The sequence below is a fragment of the Mchenga conophoros genome, linkage group LG19, assembly GCF_057382185.1.
Source record: "Mchenga conophoros isolate Kocher_MC1m ecotype Shallow Benthic linkage group LG19, M_conophoros_male_GT1.1, whole genome shotgun sequence".
In the NCBI taxonomy this organism is placed as follows: Eukaryota; Metazoa; Chordata; class Actinopteri; order Cichliformes; family Cichlidae; genus Mchenga; species Mchenga conophoros.
The window spans coordinates 23,033,049-23,044,891 of NC_140544.1; the positions used below are offsets into that span (position 1 = coordinate 23,033,049).

General features: G+C 40.7%; 1 protein-coding gene across 3 annotated transcripts in view; it reads left to right on the forward strand.

The window, feature by feature from the left end:
* LOC146552288 (nardilysin-like) overlaps positions 1 to 8,474 on the forward strand; it is a 33,387-nt gene extending 24,913 nt beyond the window's left edge. For all 3 annotated transcript variants that reach the window (XM_085256534.1, XM_085256535.1, XM_085256533.1), the window contains exons 21-32: positions 94 to 244; positions 1,651 to 1,778; positions 1,928 to 2,090; positions 2,304 to 2,335; positions 2,538 to 2,676; positions 2,796 to 2,843; positions 2,947 to 2,999; positions 3,637 to 3,720; positions 3,951 to 4,041; positions 4,273 to 4,389; positions 6,295 to 6,384; positions 6,492 to 8,474. In XM_085256534.1, coding sequence (XP_085112660.1) covers positions 94 to 244; positions 1,651 to 1,778; positions 1,928 to 2,090; positions 2,304 to 2,335; positions 2,538 to 2,676; positions 2,796 to 2,843; positions 2,947 to 2,999; positions 3,637 to 3,720; positions 3,951 to 4,041; positions 4,273 to 4,389; positions 6,295 to 6,384; positions 6,492 to 6,713 — 1,318 coding nt within the window. In that variant the 3' untranslated portion in view covers positions 6,714 to 8,474. The remainder of the gene's footprint in view (positions 1 to 93; positions 245 to 1,650; positions 1,779 to 1,927; positions 2,091 to 2,303; positions 2,336 to 2,537; positions 2,677 to 2,795; positions 2,844 to 2,946; positions 3,000 to 3,636; positions 3,721 to 3,950; positions 4,042 to 4,272; positions 4,390 to 6,294; positions 6,385 to 6,491) is intronic.
* The last annotated feature ends 3,369 nt before the right edge of the window (positions 8,475 to 11,843 follow it).

Sequence of the window (11,843 nt, forward strand, 5' to 3'; positions counted from 1 at the left end):
TCCTTCTTACCTCCTTCTGTACTATTCCCTGCCCTCTCTCTATTTCACTTTTCTCTTATTCTCTTTATTTGTCGCCTTCCTCTTGCGCTCCAGTGTGGTCTTGTTTGACCTTCTGGTAAACATTCTGGGCCACAACCTGGCAGAGCCAGCCTATGAGGCTGAAGTGGCCCAGTTGGAGTATAAACTGGTTGCTGGTGAGCACGGACTGGTCATCAAAGTTAAAGGATTTAACCACAAGCTTCCTGTGAGTAAGCATACATACACACATAGATAAACAGTTTGGATAGTGGCAGTTGCATTTTAGGCTCTGTACACCACCACAGGGGATTTTAAATCAAACATTCAATATACAGTTTTAATTCAAGGGGCTTTACAAAAATTTTGCTTAACTGTTTAGGAATTATATCAATTTTTATACATAGTCAACATTTTTAAAGGCTCGAAGTTAATTGGACAAGCCGATATAATTTTAAATTCATGCTTGGATAAAAATCCTTTGCAGTCAGTGAGTGCCTGAAATCTACTTGAGATGGTCTGCCAGGCTTTTACTGTACCCGCCTTTAGTTGGGACTCGCTGCCTTCTGTTTCGTCTTCAATAACTGAAAACCATGCTGTGTTGGGTTGAGATCAGGTGACTTACTTGGCCATTGAAGTACATGCCTATGTCTTTGTCTTGAGAATCTCTTGGGTTGCTTTTGCAGTATGCTTTGGATCATTTTCCCATTTTAACTGTGAAACAGTATCCAATCACGTTTGAAGCTGTTGGCTAAATGTGAGCAGAGAGCATAGCCCTGTACACTTCAGTATCCTCCCTGCTACTTCTATCAGCAGTCACATCATCACTAAACACTACTGACCCAGTTTTACTGGCAGCCATACACGCCAAAACATTGCCGCCACCATGTTTGACAGATAGCGTGGTATGCTTCAGATTATGAGCCGTTCCTTTCATTCTCCATACTTTTGGCTCCCCACGATTCTGGTACAAGTCAAACTTGGGTTTATATGTCCAAGAAATTTGGCATATTTTCTGGATAAGTCGAATCTGGCTTTCCAGTTCTTATGTCTTTGTCACCTTGTCATAAACCCGCTATAATCACATTCACGAAGGTGTTTCTTGATTGTAGATTTTGTCAATGACATGTCTACGTCCTTGTGACTGTGAAAAGGTTTTTCTCAAACAAGGATTGACTTATTCGATGTAGTTGTTCCTGTGGTCTCATCAGTGCATTCCTTTTAAAGAATGTACCAGAGTGTTGATTTGGAAGCTCTGATAGGTTTATTGCAGTTTTTCAGTGTAATTATGGACTCCTTCACTTGAATCATCTCTTTGGAGCTCATGTTGACGATTCCAGAGAAAAGACACCAAATGCAAGTCCAACAATTGGAATAAGCTTCAGCTTTTGATCTGCTTAATTGTTATAAAATAACAGGAAATGGGCCTCAGCTGGCCATAAAAATGTCTGTCTGTGATACGTTTATTTTAAAATCCACTCTGTTGGTGTTTAAAGGCTAAATTTATTTTAATCTCAAAACAGTTACAAACACAACTGTACGTGTAATTGTTTTGCATACATTAAACCACAAACTGAATAAGAAAGAATCTTATGTAATGTATGTGTGACTTGTTGACCATGTTTTTGTCTGTAGTTGCTGTTTCACCTGATCATTGACCACCTGGCAGATTTCTCGGTCTCCTCTGACGTCTTCAGCATGTTCGCAGAGCAGCTGAAAAAAACCTACTTCAACATCCTCATTAAACCTGAGAAACTCAGCAAGTACGTTGCTTCCCCATTGCTATGTGAGATTATCGAGTGTATGTTGCCTTCTAGTGGTGAAATGTGTGACAGCCCTAAATAGAAGAGCCTCCGGTCGTCACCGTCCTCTTTTATCTTCTCGCTCTCATCCTTTTTTTTTTCTCCTCCAGGGACGTGCGCTTGTTAATCTTGGAGCACTCTCGCTGGTCCATGGTGGACAAATATCAGGCTCTAACAGCTGGTTTGACCACTGAAGAGCTGACTGAGTTCAGCCGGAGCTTCAGAGCTGAGCTCTTTGCAGAGGGACTGGTGCAAGGGAACTTTAGCAGTGCAGTGAGTGGACAGCAGACAGCACACAGACAAGCATACTGATTGACAATAATATTAGCTGATTAGAGTGAATCAGTCAACGTTCACGTCTACTCTTGCCTCAGTTGCTACTGGGTGTACTTGACATTGCCCTCGTGCTTGGCTGATTGCCTCTCCTCACTCTCTTTCTCTCTTATCTCTCACTATTCATTACTCTTTATTGTATTTCCTCCACAGGAGTCTGTGCAGTTTCTGCAATATGTCACAGAGTAAGTCAGTTATTACACTGAATGCACTCCCTAATGAGAACACCAATACTATACAATCAAATAGATTTGTTTGCTATAATACGCCGTGATTCACATCAGCTTCAGTTGTTTAGTCCATGATTCGCCTTTGCTTTTTTTTTCCTCTCTCCTCTTTACCTTCTCACTTATTTTACTCCCTCTCTCCTCGTGTCTTGCCTGGCAGTAAGTTGCAGTTCTCCAAGCTGACAGCGGAGGTACCGGTGATGTTCAGAGTGGTCGAGCTTCCACAGAAGCACCACATCTGTAAGGTCAAATCACTCAATAAAGGAGACGCCAACTCGGAAGTCACTGTTTACTACCAGGTATACACACACAATGTACATGCACGTCTACAGGTCATCAAGTCGTTTTATCTCTGAAGGTTCATTTTTTTACGCACACAAATTCATTCCCATTTTCTTTCTGTTTGCGTTTTATTCAGTCTGGCCCCAAGGCTTTAAGGGAGCACACGCTGATGGAGCTGTTGGTGGTGAGCATTACAATATGTTGCTTCTCTGTTTCCACACACTCCCTCTTTGATGCCGTCATCCCTCCATTGTTGACTGAGTTGTTTTGGGGGGGGGGGGTTTCAGATGCACATGGAGGAGCCCTGCTTTGATTTCCTCAGGACCAAAGAGACTCTGGGGTGAGTTTCTGCTGCGTTCGATAATATTTTTCTGTTCATTTAAAACCAAATTTCTGAAACTAAGCGAAACAGTGAGTTTTTCCATTCAAATTAGCATTACACGCTAATATTTTTCTAAAACTAGAAAGCTGCAGTTAATTTGATTTATTTGCATTTGTCCTAAATGTGCTCCATATGGAAATACACAACTTTTCAAAGTAACTTTCTTAATATATCCAGTTCTCTTCCTCTTCCTCTTTTTTTTTTTTTTTTGCCATTTTGAGGGTATTGAAGTTATTTTATGTGAAAATCAAAGGTATGCAGAGAAACTAACCTTCTGTTTCCACCTACACGTCTCTGTCTGTATTGTATTTCATTACTTTGCCTTCTAGAAGGAACAAGTCTGTGCCGACCTTGTTAAGAGACTGTCGGGTTTCTGTTTGGTGTGTCTGAAATGTGGGAGCTAGTAATATTTAAACCTTTGCCAAGCTGCTCTAGTTCTACTGGGACAAATGCTTTTCACATTGAAATTCAGTTTTCATACTTGCCAGACTGGTTTTATTACAGAGTGCAAATCAGATGTAATGCAGTTTTTCATCAGCTTATTTCACCCGTATTTTCTCTAATCCTAAAGCGTTCTTTTTGTCTCCGTCTGCAGATACCATGTCTACCCCACCTGCAGAAACACCTCAGGCGTTCTAGGTTTCTCTGTCACAGTGGAGACACAGGCCACGAAGTTCAAGTGAGTCTGCAACACACAATGGAAACCTTTAATTTGCCCAAAGCAAGATACGATTTATCTTAACACTTTTCCCAAAACCAAGGTAAATCTATCTTGCTATTCATCCAAACCCAAGCTGCAATTTATCCATGTGGCCATGGAAAGTGAAGCAAGTGGAAGTGATAAATGACTAAAGGAATCCAATGCGTTCTATACCCTACAATATATCTCTTACCTCTCATCTCTCTCAGCACCGAGCTGGTGGAGTTAAAGATTGAAGAGTTCTTGACTTCATTCGGAGAGAAGCTCAATGCACTGACTGAGGAGGCCTTTAATACTCAGGTCTGCGTAAATGTGTTTTGTTTTTTCTTATTGTATTCATGAGTTTCCCATTCTTATGGAAAAAGGTACAGAAAATGCTGCCTATCCAGAAATTTTCTAAATGTCAAAAGTTGTATCTCATTCCATTAATAACACATTTCTGAGTCATGTAAAACCCGGCTGAATGCCTAAATGTGAAGCTGCACTGTGGAAGAAGTGACTAGAAAGCCTGTGTGCTCGTGTTTTCTGCAGGTGACTGCTTTAGTGAAGCTCAAAGAGTGCGAGGACACACATCTTGGTGAGGAGGTGGACAGGAACTGGGCAGAGGTGGTTACGCAGCAGTATGTGTTCGATAGGCTCAATAGAGAGGTGAGGACAACACGATGTTTAAAATAACGGCTCTGATGTTGTTTAAGACGTGCTCGTGCTGCTAAAGTAGTTCTGAGCCGTGACCTTGATGACCGTGGGACAAATCCTTTGGTTTTGAGGGTTGTGGGTTAGTGCCTTTTTGTTCTGGTGCATTACAGGGTTGCAAAACATTGTTAATATAATTAACAGAATGACGAATGCTATTCACTTGCTCTATGAATGTATTGCTGCTGAATGGGAGTATATTCTCACATAATTGCAGTTGCCTTACTCTTAACAGTTTGCCCCAACTTTGTCATCTAGACTCCACTATGGGCACATGTATGGTCCTACCACGGGTCCTCCAATTTAGTGGAAGTCTGGACTTTGTTTGGGACATTGCAACAGCGCATTCTTTTCTTTTTCAGCCATTCTGTTGAAGATTTGCTGCTGTTCTTGGGATCATTGTCCTGTGGCGTGAGCCCAGCTTTTGCTGTTAGCTGACAGATGGGCTCATGTTCGACTGTAGAATATTTTGGTATACAGTGGAGTTCATGGTTGACTCATTGCGGTCCTGTGGCTGCAAAACAATCCCAAATCATCACCTCACCACCAACGTACTTGACAGTTGCTACGAAGTGTTTGTGCTGATGTGCTGATTGGTTTTCACCGAGTGTGGTGCTGTGGATTATGACCAGATATCTCCACTTGGGCCGTGTCTGGACATTGTTCCAGAAGTTTTGTGGTTTGTTAAGATGCCGTTTTGCAAAGCTAAGGCTTGCAGCCATGTTTTTATTATTATTATTATTATTATTATATACAGAAAAGGCTTTCTCCTGGCAATCCTTCTAAACAATCCACACCTTTTCAGTCATTTTTAAATGGGACAGTCATACGTGTTAACATTTAATATTATAGCTGAGGCCAGTAGAGTCTGAGATGTAGCTCTTGGGGTTTTTTGCTGCTTTTTTTTTCTCTGAGCATTGTGGGATCCACTCTGGGGAAGATTGGCAGCTGTCTTGAGTCCACTGAATAATCTTTCTCACTGTAGAATTAATGGACTGCAAATTGTTTAGAAGTTGTTTTCTTAACATCATTGTCAATGTCTTCTTTCTTGGCACTCTGTTGCACACACCTGAATGCACCAGACCTACAACCTGCCAAAACATCTGCTTTTATAGAGGCGGTCACTCTTTCTGATGATCAGTTTTATCAAGTGCATTTTATCAACAGCACCTGGCTGCTACTTACACTCTTAGTTCCTCTGGAAGCATTAAGGATATTTTTAGTTTTTAACACGCTGATTTTACATTTATGCTTTTTTTGTTTTTGATAAGAAAATGACGGTGAAATGTTTGGGTTTTTTTCTATCCCAGGTTATTTGAATCCACTTTTAAGATCTGCTAAAGACCATCTTTAATTATGGCCTCATACATAAAACCTTAAGTATAAATAGAGGGTGCGCTTCCTTTCTATGATGGCTATATATGTCTATATGTATATATTCTCAGCGCTCTACAAAATATGAACATAGTTAATGCAAAGTATACAGCAAGCAAGAGAGAAATAACAAGTATTAATGAGAATGTTCACACCACTTGCATTTTCAAAGTTCAGTAGCTGAAGTTTGTGTTTTTAGGTCCTCAGATAGACGTTGCCAAAGGAACAGATCACAGAAAACGTATTACAGAACCTGTTTTATTTGTGCTCTATGAAAGCACAACACTATCTCAAAACTAATTGACCCACTGGGGACAGATAAACTGGCTGTTTGGTACTGTCAACATTGTTACCTCTCTAATTCATAGGAAAAAAAATGTGGTTTATCCTTTTAAAACATGCTTGGTTCTGACACTGAGAATTAAGCTGTTACATTTCCAGTGAATGGTTCTGTCTTACCATTGGTCTGTGCCACTGTGTGTTCAGATCGAGGCTCTGAAACAGATGACGAGAGATGAACTCGTCTCTTGGTTCAAAGAACATCGTGGACAGAGCAGCAGGAAGCTCAGTGTGCATGTAAGCAATGCCTTTGTGTTTATGTTACACAGTTCTTCACTTTTCTTTGTGTTTTGGACATGATATACTTTATATCTGTAATAATTTCGTCTCTCTGTGTCCTTAAGGTGGTGGGATTTGGTGCTGAAGAGAATGATGAGGAGGGCAGTGGTGAAAAGCAGGAAGAAAAAGGCAAAGATGAGGATTTAAGGAGCTCAGCCTACGGTGAAGTGTCTAAGCTTAGTTTCCTTCCCGCCTCTCCCAAAGTGGAAGGTGCCATAGCCATCGTGGACATTCCTGCTTTCACTGAAGGCCTGCCCCTCTTTCCCTATCACAAGATACTTAAATAAACTTGTGCTCAGACTGTGAGACGGACTTACTCAGCCACATTCAGGGACTCTGCCTCATTAGAGATGCAGGCACTTAATATGAGGTGAAGGAAGGTTGAAGCAGCTTTGGCTCCTTTCTGGACCTGGATTTCGACTCTGGAGCCCAGCTGTAGGTTTTCCCCACGCTCTGCGCATAAGCAAAAAGACTGAGAGTGATGATAGAGTTTTCTTTTAGCTAACTGATAGTCTGTTCTGCTTTCTCACATTCAATTATTTTATATCCTCAGCAGCTGCGAGAAACTGAAATTCTTTGAATCAGATTCTCATTTATTTGGTTCTCCGAGCTGTAGTGCTGCTACAGAAGTTAAAATCTGTATTTTCCGCTGTCTGCGTCGCGGTCCAGACTGTGTATAATTCAATTTAAAAACACAAATCGACTGTGAAAACAGCAGAAATGCTTTGAACTCCATGCGTGTGAATTTGTGTGCTGGATTTCAGGCTCTGGTGTGTGCTGCGGTTATTGGGTGACCTGGATCGTGCTGTGCTGTGAAACTGCAAAGAAATAAATCATCATCAGTCGATGTTGAGTGAATGAATGAAGCCGTTTAAGCTGTCTTCACAGCAAAAATACACTGAAACTTCAAATCATTGTGACTCTTATGTGACTCATGTTAAATTTGAAAGGAGTTTTGATGTTCTGGGTGCAGTTTTCTTGGCATGCAGTCACATTAAATAACACAGATGGCACAGAGAGACGAGTAGTTGCTAGAATCAACTGCGTCACACACTCAGGTTATTTTAAAGTCAGAAATGTTTGCATGCCGGTGACTCAACGTGATGTCATTTCTACAACTTTAAATTATGTGAAAATTATACATTACTCACAGACGCTCTGCCCGAACCATGAAGAAGAGGCTGCCGCAGGTGATTTTGTCTTGGTCTTGTGCTTGGAGATACTTTGCATTATTGAATGTATTTAAAAAAAAAAAAAAATTAAGCCCAGCTCAGTAGAGCATGTTAACAGAATTGACTAATATGCCTCATACTGTAGAAAAGCCTTCACCTGCTGCAGCTCCACACGTGATGATAATTGTTACAGCTTTGTGATGGAAGGCAAAACAGCTCGTTGGCATAAGATTCACATGGTTCCTGTACCACACCACACATGGCTCTTCTTCAGGCTATGCAGAGGCAAATCCACGGCTCATACTCTTACTGCATTGGGAGTGTGTTTGACAATGTAGCTTTGCTAATCAGATGCTTTCCAGATGGTATTACATGATGGATCAAATTTTGATGGTACTTCTCTGTGTTCATAATTGCATACATTTTGACAAAATCCCCAAAACTACTGGCTGAAATATAGCCCCAAACCATGACACCAAACACTGTTGTACCTCTCCCCTGACCTCCTCCTCACGTGTTGACAATAAACCTCAAATTTGGATTAGTCGTTCTAGAAGACCTGTTGACCTTTTTCATACCTCAGCCTTTTCTCTGAATTTCCCCTTGTAAAGATTTTCTCCTTGGCAGCCACACTTCCACTGAGACCATTTCTGATTAGTGAACAGTAGACGCATCAACTTAAAGGATCAGGATGCATCTCTTGGGTCCTGTTTCAGGTCTTTGCTGGATATCTTAAGGATATGACTATTAGATACTGTTCCTCTGCTCCACTTCTGTCCTCTACTTGTCCAATTTCCTAAGAATTTTTAAGAACACACTGCACTGCTGAGATATGCCAAGTTCACCTTGCTGGTACAAAAATACTCTTTTATTCCTGTCAAACTATGTTATCTTTGGCATTTTTCATAAAGTTAGATAAAAAGGCTAATTATGAAATAACTGATGTGTTTTTACAAGAGGTTGCTAGTAAAGTGCTTAAAGATAGAGTTTATAACTAGTTCTGTGCTAAGTTGTCTGTTATGTTTCGTCACGACACTGCTTCATCCATGAGTTAGGTGCCGTTATAAGTTTGATTGATTCGTAGGGCAAACAAAAGAAAAAGTTTTTATTTTAATAATGATGGAAGTACAGTCCCGATCAAAAGTTTAAGACCACTTGAAAAATGGCAAAAAAATTTTTTTGAATGGTTAGATCTTAACAAGGTTCCAAGTAGAGCTTCAATGTGCAACAAGAAGAAATGGCAGAGCGACAAAACATTCTTTTGAGCATGCAATTTATTGAAAACAACACTTAAACTGAAACATGCTGTTTTAGAGCTGATCAAAAGTTTGAGACCACATGCCTTTAAAAGGCCAAATCTGCAAAAATGTGGATTCGTTGTCATTTTCTGTCAGGTAGTCACACTGTCACAACGTTCTAATGGAAAAAGGCAAAAAACTTTCCCTTTTTGAACGTGGTCGGGTTGTTGAACTGCATAAACTGGGGCTCTCGCAGCGCGCCATCGCAGCTGAGGTGGGATGCACTAAGACAGTCATTTGGAATTTCTTAAATGATCCTGAGAGTCATGGAACGAAAAAGTCAAGTGGAAGACCCAAAAAAATTTCACCAGCACTGAGCTGGAGGATCCAATTGGTTGTCCGTCAAGACACTGGACGATCCTCGACCCAAATCAAGGCTGTTACTGGTGCCGACTGCAGCCCCGTAACCATCAGACAGCAACTGAGACTGAAGTTGGGCATCAAAAACCAAACATGTCTTCAAAGGCCTCGTCCCCTTGAACGCCACAGAACTGACCATTTGGACTTTGCAAGAGAGCACCAAACATGGGACATTGAAGGGTGGAAGAAAGTTTTATTCTCTGATAAGAACAATTTAACCTTGATGGTCCTGATGGTTTCCAAGGTTACTGGCATGACAAGCCACCTGAGATGTTTTCTACGTGCCACAGTGGTCTGGGGTGCTTTTTTCCTTCAGTTGAACAATGGAGCTTCAGGAGGTGCAGGGGTGTCAAACAGCCACTGGCTATGTCCAGAGTCAGCGGCCAGAAGTTGCAACCCAGAAGTTGCAGAGAGCATCCCTCATGGCCCCCAGATTTGACCCATTTAGTCAATTTTTTACAGATTTGGATTATAATGCATATTGATACAAAATATAATCAACAAATCATAGATTATAATAGGGTGAGATAATAAAAACAACTGCTTCTTGGTAATACCACAAAATAAGGGGGGGGGGATGAAGCCTGGTTAAAATTTAATCAATGCTACCTGTGGGAAGGATCATGTTTCTACACTCCTTTTAATGGTACAATGTGGAATTAATTTGATCGTTCTGGATGTATGGCAGCAAATATGTTCTACTCTACAGCACCGCAGAGCATTGCTGGTGGTGACAAACAGATCTAATTAGCTTTGACTATATTGGTCTAAGCATTGCCTCAGTGGTAGATCAGCTGCATAAATCTCCTCTGTGGAGAATACAGGATATTAAGAACTGGCTACTTGTCCTACATAACACTAAATTCAAGATACTGCAGCTTTGAAGAGGAAAGGGAGGGCATTTTGAATTTGAACTAATAAGAACAACCGCTAGCTTCAGGAAAGCTTCAGTCCTCTCTGTACTGCTGCTACAGGCCTGCCTCTCCCAAACTGTGTGTACTACACCCAAAAACATCTTTAAGGTTGAAGGAGTTGAAAATCTAGTTTCACACTCTACTTACTCACCCTCCAGGATTTCACATAAAGGTTTATTGATGCCTCAATCTGGTGAGCTCAGAGGCCACTGAAGGCACTTGAGTTTATTTAGGTGTAAAAAAAAAAAACACTTGTGAAGGCTATTTGGCCTTTGGAAGAGTGGTGCATGTAAGCACTCATTTAAAGTGGGTGCAAGGGAACCAGACTTTCAGCTTAACGTATTCACTGAGGTTCTCTCAGAGTCTGGTCCCTTTCATGCAATGTTCCTGTTTTGTTATCCTGCTAGTAATGTACTGTATATAAGAGCAGGTCTATTAAAGGTTAATCAGCTTGTGCTTTTACTCGGATAATTTAAACTGTAGCTATATTCTCCTCTTTGACATAAATGGGTTGTGGGACATCAGGTTTTTTTTTTTCTTTACTTGGCAAGTTTTCAGGCTTTGTCTGAAGTTTGAAGTGGTGTGTTTTTGATATGTTTTTATTTTAGACAAGGTTCATTGCAATTTCTTGGTTATATATTGTGTTTTCTGTGTCTACAGATATGTTAGTGACTCTGGTTTGGATAGAGAGCACACTCCGGTTAGACAAATGACATTAAAGTCTCATGATTTCTTATTTGACTGTTCAGACTGAGGAGAGGAAAGAAAGTATCTCTTTTGGGACCACATATAGAAGTGGCCCACTTCAGGACTAAGAAAAGACCAGATTCCATGTGATGTGTTTTGTTCACAGTTGTCATGAAAAACAACTACAACAACAAAAAAAACACATCTTACCCTGCAGTGTAGCCTCTGAGACAAACAGCGCTTTGACTTAATATAGACGCTACAAAGCCAGTCTGCTCACAGGAGCAGTGCTAACGTTCTGAGGATAATTTTTACCATGTGCACAGCTTAATTTGCTCTACCAGCATGCAAAAATGACCTAATTAGAAATCAAATCAAAATTCAATTGAGGCTTACAGGAAAGTGTTTTTGGGGGTCTGGAGAAGTTTCTCGGATGAGAGGTGAAACGTCTTCAAGCAACTTAAAGAAGGCCAGACACTTAAAGTGGGTTTTTTTGGGTTTTTTTGTAAATATTAAACGGATTAGCCAAAATAATCTCATTTTGAACATTCTGTACTTTATAACAAACTAATAGTTCAATCAAATCAATCAATCAATCAAACCTTTATTTGTCACATGCAAGTTTGCACCTGCAGTGAAACACGTACATATGGTTGCTGTCATATAATCACTGGGCACTTCATTGAGTACACCTTGCTAGTACTGGGTTGGTCCCTCTTTTGCCTTTAGAGCTTTCTTAATTCTTTTATGGTGCTGGAAACATTCCTCACAGCTTTTGGTCCATATTGACATGGCAGCATCACATAGTCGCTGCAGATTTGTTAGCTGCACATCCAGCATGCGAATCTCCCGTTCCACTACTTCCCAAATGTGCTCTATTGTATTTTGTTGAGATCTGGTGACTCTGGAGGCTATTTGGTTACACGGTTTCATGTGTAGGAAATCAGATTTGAGCTCTGTGACATGGTGTGTTAAAGAGCTGGGAG